Source organism: Hipposideros armiger, unplaced genomic scaffold (genome assembly GCF_001890085.2).
Source record: "Hipposideros armiger isolate ML-2016 unplaced genomic scaffold, ASM189008v1 scaffold_735, whole genome shotgun sequence".
Taxonomy (NCBI): domain Eukaryota; kingdom Metazoa; phylum Chordata; class Mammalia; order Chiroptera; family Hipposideridae; genus Hipposideros; species Hipposideros armiger.
The window spans coordinates 374,194-396,437 of NW_017732085.1; the positions used below are offsets into that span (position 1 = coordinate 374,194).

The 22,244-nt window shown below is 39.8% G+C and overlaps 1 protein-coding gene across 1 annotated transcript in view; it reads left to right on the forward strand.

The window, feature by feature from the left end:
* The window catches only part of IMPA2 (inositol monophosphatase 2), a 51,331-nt gene extending 31,150 nt beyond the window's left edge, over window positions 1–20,181 (forward strand). Inside the window, exons 6-8 of the mRNA XM_019627533.1 lie at window positions 16,297–16,405; window positions 17,041–17,192; window positions 18,556–20,181. Coding sequence (XP_019483078.1) covers window positions 16,297–16,405; window positions 17,041–17,192; window positions 18,556–18,671 — 377 coding nt within the window. The 3' untranslated portion in view covers window positions 18,672–20,181. The remainder of the gene's footprint in view (window positions 1–16,296; window positions 16,406–17,040; window positions 17,193–18,555) is intronic.
* Window positions 20,182–22,244: the final 2,063 nt, after the last annotated feature.

Consider the following 22,244-nt stretch of genomic DNA (forward strand, 5'->3'; position numbering starts at 1 on the left):
TGCCTTGGGGAGACTGAGGAGGCTCCCTAGAAGGCCCATGAGAGTCACAAGCATGCCCAGGGTGAGGGGAAGGGGAGACGGTCACCAGGGGCTTCAGACAGAGGTGGGAGCAGCAGGACCCACTAACCAGTTACCGCTTCTGAGTCCCAGCCCTGCCCCATTCCTCTCTCTCCCAGACATATTTTGTTTGGCTGTGTAAAAAGTAGTGTTAATTACAGCTACACATGCCAGGAGGCAAAGCACTCAAGCTGAATTGTGTAACTCAATAGAGAGGAAGCATGTTATTAAACACGCTTACGTGAACTTTGCTCTATATTTCATTTGATTATAACACTCAGCGGTATTCATACACACTCAGCTTCCTGGTTGGCTGCCTGCATTGCTCAGTCATGCATTAGAACTTCACGTCCTCAGTGGGGCTCTCAGATCACTTTCCCAGCACTGGCTCATCCCACTCACGTGGGTAGGGACTTTGGTCATCACTATATTTGGCCCATTTTCAAAGACCCTCCCGTCTCAGAGTGTTTGTTCATCACTCAAACACTGTCATAACCTCCCCTTGGCAACACAACTGTGGTTCTTACATCTCTTAAAATTGCTCATGTTCCAAAGCTCTTTTGTGATATGTTTTTTATTTTTAATTCTGACTTAAAATATCTAGTGTGTTGTTTTCATCCTGATTGTTTTCTATTTCATGGGTGACTAGGTTTCTGTGGGAGGTGATGGAGCACAATCTTTAGGTGTCGTATAGACCTGGTTTCAAATACTGATTCTGCCACCGTCTAATGCCGAGACTTATCAGTCAGTTAACCTCATAGGGTCCAGGACCAAATTGATGAGAGTCTCTGAAGTGGTTCTTTGTTCCCTTTAGTTATGCCACCAACTGAATCTAATCATTTAGCTACATTTGTTTTACTTTATTTTTAATTTAGAAAGATTACCTTTCTAAATTGATTTTATTTTGTAATTTTGTAAAAAAAAGTATATGGTTCCAAAGACAAATCTATAAAACAAAGTATATTCAAAGAAGTTTAGATTCTTCCTTGTCCTTTTTACGCTATAGATGACCATTAAAAATTTTTAATAGTTTATTGTTCCCTTGTTTATTTTGGTGTTGTTGTTTTTTAAAAATAAGTAGCTGTTTTGTTTGCTTTTATTCTCAGTTTCGGTATAATTGTTGGTATTTAGAAAGGTTTATATTTTTATTTTAATCTCTTTATATTAAAATTTTTATATAATATCCCTAGTCCTCCGTTTTTTTTAGGATATTGTCTATTGATTCCCTGTTATCAGTGATACTAAACTTAGCTTATAGCCTCTTCTCCCCCTTCTGCATATATTCCAGTATGTCAGTTAAAAATGGTATGCTTTTATTCTCAGTAACTACAACACAATTGGTGAGTATATTGTACTTATTACATCCTTTCCCTGTTATCTTTCCAATTTTGGATGGTCGTGCTGTAGATGCATTGAGAGAGCAACCAGCTATGCTCTTATTCTAAAACTATCATTTGTATTTAGTCTTGGTTTCCACAGCTAAATGTAGATTTAATACCCAGCACTAGTCCTTCATGTCGATGTTTCTCCAATCATTTTGTTTGTGTGAAGCTCATCTACTAGTACAGAATTTCTCAAACTTTTTGATCTTAAGACCAACCCATTTATATTACTGAAAAACTTATTGAAGACCCCACCCAAAGAGCTTTTGTTTAATCATATCTATATTTATATATTAGAAATTTGAACAGAAATTTTTAAAATACTAATTTATTTTTCCATTTTAAAATAAAGAACTCATTACATGTTAATATAATAATATATTTTTATAGAAAATAACTATATTAAAAAAAAATTTTGTGTGGGAGAAGAGTGGCACTGTTTTACATTTTTTCCAAAGCTCTTTAATGTCTGGCTTAATAGAAAACAACTAGATTCTCATATCTGCTTCTATATTCAATCTGTTGTAATATATTGTTTTGATGTGTGAAAAAAAATCTGGCCTAATACAGAAAAATAGTTGGAAAAGAGGGAAGTGAGAAATATTTTAATAGACTTTTCAGATAATTGAAGATATTCTTCTTTGATGCTTTTGATACATCAAAACTCAAGAAATGGTTTTTGGGGTTTTTTTTTAATTGTTAGTTTCAGGTGTATAGAACAATGCAATATTTATTCTTTTCATCCTTCACACAGAAATAACCCCCCTCCCCCATCTACTGCCCTTCACCCCCGATATAATACTTATCTATTACAATTCCATTGGCTCCATTCCCACACTCTACTCCACGTCCTGTGACTATATGTATATATAATTGTATTTGACATACAATATTATTCAACATCAGCTTCAGAAATACAGTGTGGTGGTCAGGCCTCTACACCGACTATGAAATGGTCTCCTTAACAAGACATGAGTCCAGCTGGCCCCCTAAAAAATATTTACAACATTATTGATTATATTCCCCAGACTGTCTTTTCTATCCCTGAGTCCATATTATAGTTACCAATTTGTATCGTCTCGTCCTTTCCCCTTCTCCTTCATCCCCACTCCCTCCCAACTAGCCATGCTCAGTTTTTCCTCTGTGTCTCTGAGACTAAGAAATGGTGGTTTCTTAAAGTTAGTTGCATATGAAATCTAATGACATACCAATGAATTTTTTTGTACTCAGTTACATTGAAATCCATTGGGCTACTGCCTGTTTTGAATGGATCTTTGCTCATAGATGATTTTGTAACATCATGCCTTGGTCATGTGGAAAATAATGGTTCACTGAGATTTTTAGCTTTTCCAAATGTTGATATATTTCATTTAAAAATACTTAAAATGTCATATTCATAAATATCACCACCCTTCTCATGAGGAATCTTTGGGTGTTGGGAAGGCGTCAAGCTTACAGTAATGGATAGAAGTCTTCCCAAATTCTAATTTCCACTTGAAACTTGAATTTGATCAGTGGCAACCTTGGAAATTGAAATGATGGGCTCACTTCTTTCATTTTCAAAAAAATACTTTCCAAATACCCAATTCTGAATAGCTATAGTTTAAGGTCTCTATGTGTACTTCCCACCTCATCACACAGAATATTCAAAAGACATGTATAGTACTTAGATTTTAAGGTTTAGTACAGTTGATACTTTTTTACAGCTTCTTCATTCTTAAGTAAAACTCACATTTTTCCCAGTATGTAAATATAGCAGAGAAGACTGCAGTGACTATTAGAACAGGTGAGGCCTTGCCTTGCTTTGTCTATCCATTGTGCAAATGTTAACATGACGAAAAAGGCAAATAATGTCTTAGTATTTTTATGAAATTTGTTTTAACTTCACAGATTCCTGAAAGAAGCTCAGGGACCACACTTTGAGAACTACTCCAGTTGATTTCTCAGGAAGGGCTTATGGGAATAATATTCCCTGAGTTCATATGTGTTCATAAGTTTATTAGTGGCCTTTATACTTGAAAATCCACTTCCTGGTAATAAAACATGGCTCTCATTTTCTTATGTTGAATATCTTAAATTTTCTCAATGATTTTCTAGCATATGCACATTATTGAAAAGTCTGAAGACAATTTTTCTTTCCCTTATAAGGGACTTTAATGTTTTGTCTGAATGCTCAAAATATTTTTTTCTTTTTCTTCAGAGTACAGTAATTTTAATCAAGTGTTTCTTCTGAGTCAGTTTTCCTAGGTACATGGGATGCCCTTTCAATATGTAATTTCAAGCCCTTATAAAAAAAATTTTTTTTTCAGAAGAGTTTTCTTGAAACATAGTTTTGTGTTTTTGTTTTTGTTTTTTCAGGTGTACAAAACAACATAATGATTAGACAATTATAGCCCTCACAAAGTGATAACCCCCCCAAGTCTACTACTCCTCTAACATCGTACATACCTATTACAATATCCCTGACTATATTCCCTATGTTGTACTTTGTATACCATGACTATATATAATATATATTTAATTAAATATATATAATTAATTGTATGTTGATAATAATACATAATAAATAAATAATAATTAAATATGTATATTTAATTATAGGTGACATTTAATCTTATTGTACATCACCTGCAGGTGTACAGAACAGTAGTCAGGCATCTACACAGTCTATGACGTGATCCCCCCATAAGCCCAGTACCCATCTGACACCCTACATAATCTTTACAACATTATTGATTATATTTCCCATACTGTATTTCACATCCCTGTGACTATTTTGTGACTACCAATTTGTACTTTCTAATCCCTTCACCTTCTCCCCCATCCCCAAACACCCCTCGATCTAGCAACCGTCTAGCAATCATCTGTATCTCTGAGTCTGTTTCTATTTTGTTTGCTCGTTTATTCTGTTCTTTAGACTCCACACATAAGTGAGATCATATGGTATTTATCTTTCTCAGTCTGACTTATTTCACTTAACATAGTATCCTCTAGATCCATCCATGTTGGTGCAAATGGTAAGATTTCATTCTATTTTATAGCCGAGTAATACTCCATTGTATAAATGTACCACAGTTTGTTTATCCAATCATCTATTGATGGGTATTTCAGTTGTTTCCATATCTTGGATATTATGAATAGCGCTGCTGTAACATAGAGGTGCATATTACTTTTTCGAATCAGTGTTTTGGATTACTTTGGATAAATGCCCAGTAGTGGAACTGCTGGGTCATAAGGTAGTTCTATTTTTAATGTTTTGAGGAACCTCCATACTGTTTTCCATAGTGCCTGCATCAATTTACAATCCCACCAACAGTGCACAAGGGTTCCCTTTTCTCTATATCCTTGCCAACACTTGTTTGTTCATTTATTGGTGATAGCCATTCTGACAGGAGTGAGGTGGTATCTCATTGTGGTTTTTATTTGCATTTCTCTGATGATTAATGATGTTGAGCATCTTTTCATGTCTATTGGCCATCTGTATGCCCGCTTTGGAGAAATGTCTCTTCATTTCATTCTAAAAATGCCTATTTTTTAATTCGATTGTGTTTTTGGTGTTGAGTTGTATGAATTTTTTAATAAATTTTGGATATTAACCCCTTAGTGGATGTATCATTGGTGAATATCTTCTCCCATTCAGTAGGGTGTCCTTTTTGTTTTGTTGATGGTTTCCTTTGCTGTGATTTTAGTTTGATGTACTCCCATTTGTTTATTTTTTCTTTTGTTTCCCTAGCCCAAGGGGATATATCAGTAAAAATGTTACTAAGGGTAATGTCTGAGAGTTTGCTTCCTATATTTCCTTCTAGGAATTCTAGGGTTTGGGGTCTTACATTTAAGTCTTTAATCCATTTTGAGTTTATTCTTGTATATGGCATAAAAAGATGGTCTAGTTTCATTTTTTTTTTGCATGTATCTGTTTAGTTTTCCCAGCACCATTTATTAAATAGATTCTTTACCAGAATGTAAATTCTTGCTTCCTTTGTCACAGATTAAATGACCACATAGGCATGGATTTATTTCTGGGCTCTGTATTCTGTTCCACTGATATATGTGTCTGTTTTTATACCAATACAATGCTGTTTTGATTATAGCCTTGTAGTATAATTTGATATCAGGTACTGTGATACCTCCTGCTTTGTTCTTATTTCTCAGGATTGTCATGGTTATTCGGAGTCTTTTATGGTTCTATATTAATTTTAGGATTATTTATATTAGTTCTGTGAAAAATGTCATTGGCATTTTGATAGGGATTGCATTGAATCTATATTTTGCTTTGGGAAGTATGGACATTTTAACTATATTAATTCTTCCTATTCATGAGTATGGTATATGTTTCCATATATTTGTATCTTCTTTAAATTCTCTCTTCAATGTCTTATAATTTTCTGAGTAGAGGTCTCTTCCTTGGGTAAATTTATTCCTATTTTATTTTTTTATGCAATTGTAAATGGGATTGTTTTTCTTAATTTCTCTTTCTGATAGTTCATTATTGGTGTATAAAAATGCAGCCAATTTATGAATATTAATTTTGTATCGTGCTACTTTACAAAATTCATTTATAAGTTCTAACAGTTTTTTGGTTGAATCTTTGGGGTTCTCTGTGTATAGTATGTTACCTGAAAATGACAGTTTTACTTCTTCCTGTCTGAATTGGGTGCCTTTTATTTCTTTTTCTTGTCTGATTGCTGTGGCTAGAACTTCCAATACTATGCTGAATAAAAGTGATGAAAGTGTCTTGATCCTGATCTTAAGGGGAATGCTTTGAACTTTTCTCCATTGAGTATGCTGTTAGCTGTAGGTTTGTCATATATGGCCTTTATTATGTTAAGATATGTTTCCTCCATTCCCACTTTGCTGAGAGTTTTTATCGTAAATGGATGCTGGATTTTGTCAAATGCTTTTTCTATTGATATGACCATGATTTTTATTTTTCATTTTGTTTATGTGATGTACCATGTTAATTGATTTGCAGATATTGAGCCAACCCTGCATACTAGGAATGAATCCCACTTGATCGTGGTGTATGATCTTTTTAATGTATTGCTGATTTTGTTTTGCTAATATTTTATTGAGGATTTTTGCATTTATGTTCATTAGGGATATCGGCCTATAGTTTTCTCTTTTTTTTTTGTAGTGTCTATGTCTGGTTTTGGGATCAGTGTAATGGTGGCCTCCTATAATGAGCTTGGGAGCCTTCCCTCCTCCTAGATTTTTTGGAATAGTTTGCGGAAAATAGGTGTTAATTCTTTTTTGAATGTTTGGTTCACCCATAAAGCCATTGGGTCCAGGGCTTTTGTTTGTTGTGAGCTTGTTGATTACGGATTCAATGTCGTTGGTAGTAATTGATCTGTTCGGATTTTTTGTTTCTTCTTGATTCAGCCTTGGAAGATGTTATGCTTCTAGAATATTTATCCATTTTCTTCAGATTGTCTAATTTGTTGGCATATAGTTGCTTGTAGTATTTTCTTAAAATTTTTTGTATCTCTGTAGTGTCTGTTGTTACTTCTCTTCCTTCATTTCTCCTTTTATTTATTTGGGTCTTCTCTTTTTCTTGATGAGTCTGGTTACAGGTTTGTCAGTTTTCAAAAAAAACAGTTCTTGGTTTCATTGATTTTTTTTTTTTTTTTAGCTGAGCCACCCTGCTACCTGTTGGCAGCTCAGCGGGAGCTCAGCTCAGGTCCATGTGGGAATCAAACCGCTACCCTGTTGCTCAGAGCTCACACTCTTGGGCGAGCTCTTAACCAACTGAGCCACTCGGCCGGCCCTCAGGTCTTGTTTTCTTATCCACTCAGCTTATGTCTTTTAAATTTTATTTTTTTTTTTAAGGAGGGCGCAACTCTCAGTGATCCTTGCGGGAATCAAACCGGCAACCTTGGTGTTATTAGCACCACACTCTAACCAACTGAGCTAACCAGTCACCCCGCAAATTTTTGGAATTAAACAAGAAGTTATTAATTTTTTAAATTTTTTTTTCAGCTTATGTCTTTTGATTGAAGCATTTAATCCATTTCAATTTAAAGTGATTATTGATAGGTACATAGTTATTGCCATTTTGTTACTCATATTTTTGATCTTCGTTTGTTTGTTTCTCCTTTCTTCAGCTTAAACCCTTTTAACATTTCCTGCAATGCTGGCTTGGTGGTATTGAAGTCCTTTAGCTTTTTCTCGTCTGGTAATCTCTTTATCTCTTCTTCAATTTTAAATGATAGCCTTGCTGTGTAGAATAGTCTTGGTTGTAGGTCCTTGTTTTCCATCACTTTGAATATTTTCTGCCACCCCCTTCTGGCCTGCAAAGTTTCTGTTGAGAAATCAGCTGATGGTCTCATGGGAACTCTCCCTTATGAGTAACTACTTGTCTTACTCTTGCTGCTCTTAGGATTCTCTTTGTCTTTAACCTTTGCCATTTTAAGTATGCTGTGTCTTGTTGTGGGCCTGTTTGGGTTCATCTTGTTTGGGACTTGTGCCTTTTCTGGGCATGTATGTCTGTTTCACTAGGTTGGGGAAGTTTTTGGTCATTATTTCTTCAACTAGGTTCTCAATCCCTTGCTCCCTCTCTTATTCTGGTACTCCTATGATGCTAATATTGTTAAGCTTGATGTTGTCCCACAGGTCCCTTAAACTATAGTCATTGTTTTTTATTCTTTTTTTCTTTTTGTTGTTCTGATTGGGTATATCCTGCTGCCTTGTCTTTTAAATCACTGATTCGATCCTCTGCTTCATCTAATCTGTTGATTCTTTCTAGTGTATTCTTCATTGAAGTTATTGCATTCTTTATTTCTGACTGGTTCATTTTTATGGTTTCTATGTCCTTTTTTTATGCTTGCTGTTTCTTTGTTGAAATTCTCACTAAGTTCCTTTAGCATTCTTATGTCAGTGTTTTAAACTCTGTTTCTGGTAGGTTGGTTGTCTCCATTTCATTCAGTTCCATTTCTGGAGGCTTTTTGTGTTCTTTTATTTGGGACATGTTTTTTTGTTTCTTCATTCTGGCTGCTGCTCTGTGTTTGCTTCCATGTATTAGGTTGATCTCCTATGTCTCTCAGTCTTTACTAAGTGGCCTAATGTAGTATCTATCCTGTGTAGTCCAATTGCACAGTCTCCCTAGTTTCCTGTATGTGTGTTCCAGGAGTGTCCCTTGTGTGTAGTGTGTGTTCTCCTGTAGTTGAGCCTTGATTACTTTTGACACGTCAGCTGGTAGGATTGACTTGCAGGCTAACTAACTGTGAGGATTGGCTACACCCACAGTGTATGAGCTGCTGTGTGAGGGCTGACCTCTCAGAGGAGGCTTTGCTCCTGCAGGCTCTCGTGCTGTTGAGACCCACCCCCTTTGGGTGTGCCGCTTGGACTAACCAGGTGGTGCTCTGGTTGTGTTTTTTCTGGTTTCTCTTGGGCGGGGCTCCCATGCAGGGCAATTTCAGCCTTGCCTGTTACCGGCCTGCCGCTACTTGATAGAAGCCTAAAAGCTATATATGGTTTGCTGCTGCCTGTGCTGGACCTGGAGGCATGTGTGGGTGGCTTTGCTGTGAACTGAAGCCGTCTGTCACCAATGGTGGGCCTGAGGCAGCTTAGCAAAAGGCTCAGGGTACCCTAGGCCTATTACCCACCAGCTGCCCATAAGCCCCAGCCATTGAAAGAGCTTCCTTAGGGAAGCATGCTGGGTTGGTTTATCCGGTGTTGAGAGTGCCCTCAACAATGCAGCACTAGCTGGGCGGGGTGGACTTCAAGGGAGTCATGAGAGTGACCAGTGGTTTTTACAAAGTTAATGCAGATTCAGTTCTTACACCATTGCCCGACCTGTGACTGGCTTGCACAGTGCCCTGGAGAACAATATAGCCAGCCTCAAGTTCGCAAATTCCTGAGAGCTGCTCCCAAGTGGCTGTGGCACAGATTTTGGGTCACTGTCCACCACCAAAATCCCCCCGAGCTGTTGTGGATTGTCCACTGCTGTAAAAAACCTCCTCCACAGCTTGTGGGGTGGGACTGGCCCCCCAGGCACACAGAGTGTCCCTGAGATGCAGCTCTAGGTGAGCAGGGTGGGGTTCCTGGGAGCTAAGTGATGTGGTCAGTGGTTTCTACAGAGTCAGTGCAGTCTCAGCTCCCACACCAGTGCTGGGCCTGTGACCACCCTGCAAAAACACCCCGAGAACACGACATCTAGCCATTGGTTGTCTCAGACCTGCCACCATCTATCTATGCTGCAGCACTGGTCTTGGGTTACCACCCACCAGCAAACGTTTCCTGGGCTACCACAGGCCCTCCACCTGCTTTTAACAGACTGTGTGGCGGGGCTAGCAGCCTAGCAGTCAAGAGTTTCCCAGGCTGAGCGGCCGTCCAGAAGCCGGCGACTGATCTGCCTCGCCAGAGAAGAGCACAATGATGGTGCCAGCTTGGGCCAGTGAAGCAACGACATCCACAACTAGATTGAAGAACAAAACGACAGCAACTTGTCTGTTCCCCTTCCCCCAATTCCCCAGCGCTGTTCCCCTCCCCACAATTCCCCAATAAAAATCTTAAAAAAAAAAAAAAAGAGTTTCCCAGGCTATGTAGTACCAGCTGTGCAGATGGTCAGGACCCAGGGCATTACTAAAGCAGTACACACACAGATTCCACCAGACCAATACAGCCCCAGACTTGGCCCTTTGGGGGAGGGCTTAACCCTGCAAAGATAGCGCCCCCTCCTGAAAGTCACACATGTATCAGGCTCCACATAGAGACAACAATGGCTCCTGTCTCTCCAGCTCCCACGCCGAAACCACTCAATTCAGTCCTTCCCTACACATCCCTGGGCCTCCCAAGCAGCCACCCTTTCCACCAGAGACCAGGTGAGTGGCTGCGAGCAAGCGAGCTCATGTGCAGGCTCTGCAAGAGGGTGTCTGGGTTTCCAGCTGCCTTCTACTCCACCAGGAAGGGCAGACAGAGTCCTCATTGATTTTCACTACCAGATGCTGTGGGAACTCCTTTTCCTGGCACAGGACCCCTGGGCTGGGGAGCCCAGCATGGAGCTGGGGGGCCCCTCCCTCTTCAGGGGGACCTCTTCCACTGAAGTGTCCCTCCTGGCATTCAACCTCTATCTGTGGATTTGGGGTCTGCCTGTTTCTCATTTCCGCCCCTCCTGTCAGACTTGATGTGGCCTCTTCTTTATATCCTTAGTTATAGCAGTTCTGCTTAGTATTCAGACGATTCTTGAGGTTGATTGTTCTATAATTTATTTGTGATTTTGGTGTAATCCTGGGATGTAGTAAGCATAGCATTTACCTAATCCACCATCTTGGACCTAATTTTGTATCATTTTAAGTCACTTAAGTTTTGTGGGGGTTTGTTTTTCAACTTTTAAAAATCTCTCTTTCAGGAGCATTTTCTCAATCCATCGAGATTTTGCTTCCTGGCAATTGCTGTCAGTTTGGCTCAAATAAATCTTATAAACTTTATCTTAAATAAATAAATCTCTTTTTCATCTCTATTTCTTGTAAAGCATAATATATTGTGTTTATCCATTCTGTATTCATTTAGTTTAATCTTGACTGAAAAGTTTCGGATTCTTTCCCAAGTTCTATCCTCTTGTCGACATAAGCAACATCCAAACCCGTAGAGAAGTTGAATGAGTTTATTTGAGCCAAACTGATGACAATTACCAGGAAGCAAAGTTGTAATGGATTTAAAAAATGCTCTGGAGAATGGCAGTTTTGCAGCTTATTTTATACATTAGAATCAAAGGAGGAAATGTAAGGAGAGTTACATGAAATCCATTGATGGTAAATTAAGGGGGTGGGAGAAAACAGAAGGGAAATCTCTGGGATTGGATAAAAAGTAAAATGGAGAGGCATGTACTTATTTTACATTGGTGGGCACAGAGTAGTTAATAATTAACATTTACAACTCATAGAGATGGTATTCGGGGAACAAGATAACAATGAGAGGTTCTATGGTCTCATGCTTTGGTACAGTGGTCTGTGCCTTGAGGGGTCTGGTAAAAGGGATTACTCTGACATTCCAAGGTTATGTTATCTTAGATGCAAAAAGACAATAAACAGGCTCACGTAAGGTAAAGACTGACCTTTGTCAAGAAAGCTATAGGCCAAGGATGTGACTACCTGCCATGACCCACTTTTAGTTAGGAATTTTTATGTTCAGACCATCCTATGTGGTTACTTTTGGTCCCTAAGTTTGTAGGGCCTGCCAAGGAGGCCTCCCCGCTGAGCTTGTCAGGTTTAGTATTTGGCCCCTTTTTCATCCTCACCCTCTACTTTTGAGTTACACTGTTCTTTCATATATTTTTTATTTCTTTTACATAAAGCTACTTCTGTTTTGTGGACAAATCCTTCTGACAGTCTTTGATTAGACAGATGTTATTCTGCTCCTGGTTCTTTTTATGATAATGGTGTGTGCGATTGAACCATGATTCTTTTTTTTCTTTTTTTTTTTTTTTTACTTATTTCTACTAGAAATATATATTCCTGAGGGCTGGGTTAGTCAAGACAGTTTTTGTAGTTTCACAGCTCTAGAGCTCCCTCTTCTGATTTTCTGAAGGCCAAAAAATTGGCCTTGTCCTTAGATTTTTTTATTTTTTTGGCCCTGTTCCCCTCTTTCACTGTAATCTTGATCAATTCTCTTTCCTTTGCCCCTGTTATTCCATCTACTGAACTGGGAATTCACTCCCATACATTTCTAGTCAATACTGGGACTTGCTCTAAGAGGCCCTGGTATGTCACTTATAAGAGGTCATAGGTTTGGTCAGCTCCCTACCTTCAGACCTTACCTCGCACCCCATACTAAGGACCCATGAATTGATGTGTGCACAACTCCTCTCACATTGGCCCAAACCGGTTTCCAGCGAGTGGCTGTTGGTGATTGTGAGGTTCTCCTGTTCTCAGGTCCAATAGATGCTCGATGCTTCTTTCTTTTTCCTGATACCACAATGCCACACAGTCTGGTAGCTGTTGGAGGTTTGCTCCACTCATTGTGTTTTGGGATTTGGATATACCTTGTCAATATAGTTTTTTTGTAGATGATATCTATAGTTTTGTTTGTTGCTCTCCTAGTTCTGTGTGTTTTTTATCGGAGGGGTTTGGGAGAGGTTAAAATCTACCTGGTTGCTACATAGGTTTCCAATTCTGTCTTTCATAGGATCTAAACAATACTCTTTTTTTCCAAATTACTTGTTTTGCTCTTTAAAAATAATTTATTGAGGTGAAAGTCAAAGAACATGAAATTAACTGTTTTAGGATGAACAACTCAATGGCAACACATTCACAATGCTGCGCATTTTTGCACTCTCCAAGGTAAAACCCTGTAGCCATGAGGTGCTCTCTCCCCCACTCCTCTTCCTACCTCCACCCCCAATCACCAATCTTCTTCTTAGTACTTATATTTCTAAGTTAAATAAAGTTAAATTTTATTTCTTGTGACTAGCTCTTAACGGTCTATGAGAAGTCTGAAAGGATTAGGACATGTGTTTAAAAATACATGCTGGCATAAGCATTGTGACAGGAGCTTTATATTTAGCAAAACCAGCTGGTATGCACAAGGGATATTTTCCAGACTTTAAAGCACAGTCACCTTTTTTTCCATCAGTACATATTTCAATGTATACATGAGATTTGCTTCTCTTGCCATTAAGTTGTAAAATTTCTCTTAAGACAACATAGTTCTTTGATACTCTGAGTATTTTAACATTGCTCAAAAAGGGTTTTCAAACTGTTGGAAGTCACAGGCTATTTTTTCACCCTAAAATCTGTTTATTGATACAGATGCCCTACTTCAAAATCTATTAGGTTTTTTTTATTGTGGGAGAATATATGTAACAAAATTTGCCATTTTAGCCATTTTAACTGTATAATTTAGTGGCACTAATTAGATTTCCAATGTTGTGCAACCATTACCACTATCTATTTTCAAAACTTTAACCTCTGTACCCATTAAGCAATAACTGTCCATTCCCCACACACATACCCATGAAGACACAGTATATTATAAATTTTAAAAAATTAGCATTTGATTAAGAACTAAAATATTATAAATACAGGATAAATGGTAATAAAATGCAAAAATTATAGTAATTGTGGATAACTAGAAATAATCATAATATAAGAAGATATTAAGTAGAAGGGATTGTAATTTTTACCTTTTTTTCTTATCTGAGGCAAAATAACACAGAAAGCATTTTGCCTGTAGATGGCAGCACTCAGACTTCCTTTTTACTCCTAAATTTCATTTGGGAAAAAATATGTTAGCAAGAATGAGAAAGAATAGATACATTGCAGCTAGAAGAAGAGGAAGGAACTGGGTACAGAGATATCCATTCACAAATTTAGAACTATGGGAAGATACTCTTTCTTCACATAATCACCACACATGCTTGAGTTTAAGTCTGAGCCTCACCACTTAAGGGCTACATGACCTCATGCAGGTCACTCCTCTAAACTTGGTCTCCCCAGATGTGAAATAAGGGCAGTGAGATAGCGAATTTGGTAGAGGAATGAAAGCATACATGGAAGTTTCTGGAAGAGAGTAAGGGCTTGGTAAATGTGAGCAATTACTGTTTCCAACACTATGCTAATTTCTCTTGTGAAATAGCCCAATGGCACTTAGTTTGAAAATTCCTGCTCTTTCTGTACCGGCCCTGTATGTGGGGTATCTGTTTGTCTAGGCTGGCACTCCTGAGACTTTTCGTTCTAGTTGCCCTACAGCCAGCCTCTCCCTCTAATAACAGAAGGAGTAGTCACATCTTATGAACCTGATTAAAAGTGGGTGCTTATCTACCTATAGACATTGAACAACCAGCTTTCTAGTTCCTGAGAGGAAATCTTCAACGTCTTCTTTAATGATCAAATTCTAAAATATGCATACTCTTTCATTCAGAAATATCACTTCTATTAATCTTACCTGAAAGTATATCAACATGACTGCACAAACATATATAGAAAGAGATAGCATTGTTTATAATAACAAGAATTGAAAATATGCCTGTGTGGAGGATGGTTAAACCAATCCTTCCATTGAGTGGAATTGTGTTTGGTTGTTACAAATATGGAACCATGGGAAAAGGTGTACTCGATATATTGTTATATCAAAAGAGCAAACAAACAGAATAACCTATAAAACTGTTTTTAAAAATATGATCTTCATGTACACCTGTGGATGCATATGAGATTTGAAGTTAGGTAAGGAAATTAGAAGTAAGATTAGGCAAGATGCCACTGCAGCTTCACTCGCTTTTTCTCCATGGCCGCCTCTGAAACAACTCATCCTGCTTCCTTGTTTTCCCTGGCTAAAATCACATGCATATGCTCTAATTTCTTTTTTAACTTAATGGACATTCCCTAAATTACAGTATGTTATTATTCAAAAGAGTGTTTTAAAATAAGTATTCATAATTCAAAATTCATTCCCCCCAAAATAGTTTTGTACATAGTGATTAGATTCTTAGGCTAGCCAACGAAATTCTACTTAACTCAAAAACTCCTCCCCAAAATTTTAAACCACTAGCAATTTAACAAACAAACCCAAATAACAAGACTTTTATCAATGTTTCCCTAATGCCAGTGTTTGAGGGAAAGCGTTCATTCCTTCAATAACTGTTTTGAGTGCCTACTTTGCCTGACCCTGTTGATATCTTTTTCTTAAAAAGAAGTCCATTTTCCTTAGAGGAAATACCATCTCAATTTGCAGCCCAGGGAGGATGGGGTGGTAAACTTTGGCAGGGTTAACTGGATCCTGTCCATGGAGACCCTGGAGCTGTCCAGCCCTCTTATCCCTTGTGGGCAGTGCCTGGTACACCCACTCCAGACACGTGGGAGGCGTATTAGCTCAGCATTGGTGCTGGGTGTGCCTGGAGGAATGATTCAGACCTCCCAAAGGCAAGTAGCTTTGGTGTGGAGTCAAGTGGTTTTCAGAAAGTGTTTATAAAATGAGAGCCTCTGATTTAAGAATCTGGTCCATCAGTGAGAGATGGCTTTGCAGATGTCGACATAGGATTGGGCCCACTAAGGGAAATAACTTGTGGAGTGTGTGTTTCCTCTACTTCATGGAGTGTGCTTTTATCTGAACACACCTGGTATGGCTAATTGTGCCTGATCAACAGGCCTGACAAGACATGACAGACTACATCTGGTTGTGTTTGGGTGTGTGGCAAAGCAAGGACAAGCCACTTGTGATCCCCCACCAGTGAGTGAGGCACAGGAAGGGAGCCCGGTCACATCCTCCCATGCCCATGGGCTGGCTTCCTGGCACAGACAGCCCGCCACTCCCATTACAGGAACTGTGGGCTTAGTGTAAGCATCTCACTGCTCTGTGCTGAGGCCACACAGCGACAGTGTCGACCTTTATGCTGAGGGGGTTACTCTTCAGGACTCCCTTTCCAAAGACATTACTTAAAAGTTGCTCTTTCCACAGGGATGATATCCATCTCTGTGGTCACAGAAGTTAGAGAAAGTTTTTTAAAGACATTTTTATTTGATGATACATTTTTTTTCTTCAGACAGTGGGCAGTCCCATTTTGGAGTCATTTTGGGTTTTTTTGTGATTGAATGGTGGTGATTTTCATAAGGCACCAAACTCTTCCAAGTTCTTCATGCTAACTATTCCTGAAAAGAGAGAGTACTGAAAAATCTGCTCCCTCTGAAATCTGAATCAGAAAGTGGCTTTAAAGGAATGATGATGGAACAGTGTGTGAATTTTGTTTCTCTTAATACATCCTTATTTTTCAACATAGCTATCAGAAAAACTTTATAGCATAACCACTCAAAAGATTCTAGAAGGAATAAGAGGCTGATATTTGAAATTTGCTTCAGGGAAAACCTGGACTATTCAGTTAGAACCAAGACTTAGTTTTTCTGATTATGGGACATTCTTTCTATTACAGATCTTTCAAAGGCCTTGGTTCTAACAGAAATCGGTCCCAAACGTGACCCTGCTACTCTGAAACTGTTCCTGAGCAACATGGAGAGGTTACTCCACGCCAAAGCTCATGGGTATGACTCTTCAGCTCCTGAAACATCCTTGGGGCCAAGGGGGAAAGTGACAAACAGTCTTGCTACAAACTCCCTAGGGACCAAAAGAGAAAAAGATCCCTGTGACAGGAGCAGGAGCACACGCAGCCCATGCTGTGGCCCAGGGAGGCACGTGGTTCTGCGTTGTCCAGTAGGGGAGTTCATGGCAGCCAGCTGTTAGAAAACAAACAGGGGACCTTTGTTCCTTTCTGAGCAGCATCAAGAAGCCAAGGAACTTATCTCAAGTCACCCACCCAGCGAATCCTGTGTGTTCTCAGAGCCCTCCTAAATGACTTTCCTCCAGTAAACATTTAGGAACATAAATCCAAGTCAATCCTCTTCATCTCCTGTCCTCCCCCTAAGTCTATGCTGTAGCTACTGCAGCCACAGTGCCTACCACAATGCAGAATGTTTCCATCATCACAGAAAGTTCTGTTGGACAGGACTGTGCTGGGCCCTAGATGTTAAATCTAGAGCTTGTTGCTCATTTTTAATGACTGGGAATGCCCAGCAGAGGGGATGATTTTGGATGAAGTAAGCATGCACAAAATTTAAGAGCAATCCAACTTGCACATGGTGCCACTCACACGTGCATTGCTCTCTTCCCTTTCCTTCAGGGTCCGAGTAATTGGGAGCTCCACCTTGGCACTCTGCCATCTGGCCTCGGGGGCCGCAGATGCCTATTACCAATTTGGACTGCACTGCTGGGACCTGGCCGCCGCCACCGTCATCATCAGAGAAGCAGGGGGCATCGTGATGGACACCTCAGGTAAGCCCCTCTGACCCTTGTCCTGCCCTCAGTCCCCAGGGATACAACATCAGGGATTAGACTGAGTAAGTCCTCCAAACTGAATGTCCCCCACTTCCTCAGAGTCTCTACAGATGAGAGTCCAGGAGAGGGCATTGGAAAAGCAGTAGGCCAATGCCTTCCCACCCTTCTTGCCTTCCTACTTTTTGCCTCTAGGCATGAAAATATACCCTAGGGTCAGGATATATGGCTGGATCAGAACAGCACCACCACTTTACATTTATATAACATTTGACAGTTTCTAAGCACATACATTCCAGCCCCACAAGATCCGATGAGACTGGCAGAGCAAGCATCACGCTCCCCAGTCAACGAAGAGGAGGCTAATAACCCCCACAGCCCTGTCCGTTGGTGTTGGGGCAGCACCATGTACAGCGTGGGTGCCCTGTGAAGTTTTAGAATAGATCCAAAAGGTGACCTGTTCCTTCTGCTTCAAGGTCATGAAGTCCCAGTGACTGACCCCATGGGGTGAATCCCTTAGCACCTCTGCCCCATTTATGTCCATTAGCTTTGGGCAGATCTCTCATCTAATGTGTAGGAATAACCAGTCAGAGGCTGGGTAAGTCCTCTTAGACTCCATTCTCTCCTAGCATTTTAGTCCCAAGCTTGTTAGCAAAAACAGTGAGGCCCCCTTTTAACCATTGGGTATGTGCAAAGGGCCTTTTGTCATTTGATTTCTACTTTTTTCCTTTCCCCTCAGAAAGGCCTTAATTGAGCTACCAGAAAGATATAAAATTGAAGAGTTATCAGCCTTAGTTGGCAAGGCCAAGCAGGCTACTTTCAGATTAAAAACAAGTCTGACATTGGATTTAACCACATGAGCACACGTGTGAGTGGAGGACTCCAGCAAGGCCATTAGTCCTGTTTCTTGCCCCTAGGAAGATGCAGGGCTTCATCGTCCACCACATGCTGCCTGATCCCCACAGCAGCTGCTCCTGGTTGCCAGTCAGGCCAACTCATGGGGTCCCTGGTGCCACTCATGCAGTGCAGAGGTTGAGAACTGCGCTCCTCTGTCCTGGTCTAACCAGTCATTTGAATCTCAGTCCTGAATGTTGGACCTCAAACTATATTCTCCCAGCACAGCCTCCAGGATGGCATTGATCTGTGATGCCTCCATTGCACTCATACTGGGGCAGAGCAGATGCTGAAAGGTATCACCCCACTCCCTGACCAGGCTTACATCTAGACCACACTGTTCGGTCCGGCCTCGAGCATGGCCCTAGAGCTTTGTTTTCCTTGGAATGTGTGCATGCTGAATTGTTATCTGGGACTGTTCTGCCCTTTCCAGTAACCCAGGCGCCTTCTCCTCCCTCTCTGTCTTCAGGCGGACCTCTCGACCTCATGTCTTGCAGAGTGGTTGCTGCAGGCACCCGAGAAATGGCGACACTCATAGCTCAGGCCTTACAAACAATTAACTATGGGCGGGATGATGAGAAGTGAAAGGGAGCAGAGGACAAAGAGAAATGCCACCCAAGGACTGGTTCTTCCTTGGAATGCTGAAGCTGGCAGCTGATCCCCTGAGGAAGAAGTTGCCTTGAGCAGCCTGCACTTGTGTCAAGTGTCTCCTGCATTCCTAACCGCCCCAAAGGGAGGTGTTCTGCTAAAGTATGTGGCTCCCTGGTTAAATCCACGTCTTTCACTGGGATTTGGTGTTTAGTTGGTTTCTCTCTTAAATCTCACATAGCTTTTTCCAGTTTAGCACAGGTTCTTCTATCAGAGCCAAAACCCAAATCTTACGACATACATATTGATAATTCAGTCTCAATTTTTTTTCCAGAATGCGAATCTCAGGTAATAAGGCTTTAGAACTGCTGATAAAGCGGACTTGTTCTCAGGCCCTTCCCCATGGTACTTCAGAATGTAATAAATCAAAATAATGGTGCTTGGCTTATCTGTTTCCCTCCATAAGTGTGTCGCCTGTTTCCCCAAACAACACACAAAATCCACAGCTGTAGATGCATTTAAGACTCTAATGATGACTATTAGGAGGATAATACCTAGAGACAGAAGTATTTTCTTTAGCCAGGGCCCCCATCAACCAAACCAGTTAGTATCAAATAAATCAAAGAATGCACCTGATGAGGTATCAATCTGTTTTAGCCAAGTAGCTTGTTCATTGATTTCTTATATTTGAGTTTCTACAGTACTAGAGCTGATCCAGGGAAACTCCTCTTTGTTCAGCCAACAAGTCATCTAAAGCATTTCTATGATATAAAACCACCTTAGCAAGAGAGCCTAGGGACTTTTGTTGTACAGCTGTGGCCTTAGCAATAGACCCAGCAATGGTTGCGAGAGTTAAGGATAAGATTCTAATAACATATTCATTTGTACTAACTCTAAGCCAAGGAAGAACCTCCAGACAGCGCCCATCCAGAGGGGTTAGCATTCTGCTGGTAAACTTCTCTTTGGTTGATAGTATAAATTCAAAGGAGTGGACCCATGCTGAGTTTCTGAGGCATTATGAAGAGACAACAAATGGAATAGTAAATATAGCAAGAGTGCATTGTCCTTTTATCCTGCAGCTTTCAAGACAATGAGTTGCTGAAGCATAGAGATCATTGCCAAAACCTCCACATATAAAGGAGTAGCCAGGGAATGTATATATGGCTCCTTCGTAAGTATTAGCATTGATGGACCCATAGGTTTTAGCATCATTCGGCGAAGACTCAAATATTGTATTGTCACATGTTGAAAGACCACCTAAATATATGGACCTGACAACAAGCCTACAGATGGTCTGTCTGATTTACACTGGCTCTGCAGTGCCTTTTATATATATATTCAGTAAATCTCATTTTCCCAGGGTTGTGTTAAATTGAGACAAGGAACAGAGGGTATTGGGATTTAGAATTGTAACTTTATAAAAGGGACCTGTGGAACAATTTAGGCATACAGTTTTTGGGATTCCAGTGAAATTACTTATAGGGTGAATAAAGTGTCTTTCCCTTCATATACTGATTTTGGTTTGGCGGGACAAATTCAACAGTTAAGTTTCCTGCAGTAGCTATTGTTTATGAAATCCTAATTATAGTGTCATCTTCCCATGCATTAATAGAGAGAAAAAACAGATAGCAAGTAGATAAAAGGGATAAAGAGTTTATATTGGAAATGAAGATCTTCATCAGTGATCTTGGAAGAGCTATCCACTTCAAGATATCTTCTGCTTTTGGGGAGGAACCTCCATGGTCAATTTTAACTTTAGATCTCTGGCTGGTTTGCAGTTCAAGAGTCTGGAGGAGCCCTTTTCAATTGGGAGCTGTGGACCTAAGGTTCAAGTCTCTGAAGTTTGGCTGCCATAGTGAGGAGAACCTGATATTGTTCATTCCAGTGAGATTCAAGGGCAGTGTTTCTTAGATGTTGTTTCTAGAAGACCCGCACTCCAGCTTCCAAGTTGTGTAAGGTTCAACCTTCTGTAGGAGGATCATGGAACATTTCCTTTACCTGAATACTCTTTGGCATAATGCATTAAAGCTTTACAATATTGAGTCATTGGAACTTATAAATACAGGAGACACATATGATTCTATCATCAAGGCATAGGTCTTCCTGTTACTCTTTCGTAAGGTGTTAATTTATGCTTTCCCATGGGTGTTGCTCCAATTGCCATCAAAACCAATGGTAGAATTTTTGACAAGGGCAATCCAGTTGATTCAGTTAATCTAGGTAGCTTTAGTTGTAAGTTACCATTTGTCTGTTTGACTTGACCAGATGACTGAGGACAGTAAGAAAAAATGGTAATGCCATTGTGTCAGCAGCACCTTATTTAATTATTTAATCATTTGTCTGGAAATGAGTTCCCCCTCTCACTGGAGACTTCTCCAGGGATACCCCATAAAGTAAATATATTTTCTGAAAGTTTCTGAGCCATGATTGTGGCGTCAGCCTTTCTGCATGGGAAAGCTTCAATTCATCCTGAGAACAATTACAAGAACATATTGATGACCCATTACAAAGGCAATTGAATGAAATCCTTTTGTAAGTGTTCAAATGGCCTAGTAGGTGGTGGAAATGCTCTATCTAATACCTTAATGGTCTTTCCAGGGTTATAGGTTTGACAAATCAGATGTTGGTTATAAACCAATTTTTTAAGCTTGGAGTAGTCACCCCACCAATACTTTTTCATAATTTTGATCATTTTATCTGTGCCATGATGAGTTACAGAATGTAGCGCTTTTGAAAATGGCATTTTTAAGGACTTAGGAAGAACCAGGAGGCCATCTGGGCCTTCAGTGAGTCCTCATTTAATATTAAATTTGTACCCTTGTTGTTCCCAACATTGTTGTTTCAGCTCAGGTGCCTGGTTTTATCTTTTATATAAATTAGAAATAATTTGGCTAGAATCAATCTTATGGAATTCATTCAAGTTGCATATTGGGACAATTTTAGTGCTGGCTGATTTAGCATGGAAGTCTGCTAGAACATGTCCTTGATACTCAGGTTCTGTTTTTCTAGTACGAGCTTTGATTTTGAAAATTGCAATTCAGTTAGGCAATAGAATGGCAGAGAGAAATTCATTTACTTGGAGTCCATTTTTTGTATTGGGTTTCCACTAGAAGTGAGGAACTCTCTGTTTCTATAACATACCAAAGTCATGGACCACCCCTAAGGCTTATCTGCTATTTGTATAAATGCTTACTGATTTTCTTTTGGATATGTGACAAGCCTGAGTGAGCGCGTGTAGCTCTGCTGGTTAAGCAGACTTAAATTGGAGAAGGGATTCCCTTTCCAATAGCTGAGTTGTTACAACATATCCTGCTTCATATTTCCCTTCTGCATTCTTAGCATAGGACCCAGCAACGAAGCATATCAAGTCTGGGTTTTCTTATGGTGCGTCCTGTAAGTCAATGTGAGGGGTCAATAACTGACACCACATCTACACAGTTATGGTGATTTGTGCCATTGTCAGGTAAGGGTAGTAGGGTAGCAGGGTTAAGCAAGTTGCAGCACTTAAGACAGAGGTTAAAGGTGAAAGGAGAAGGATCTCATAAGATGTTAGTCTACTTGCTGAAAAAT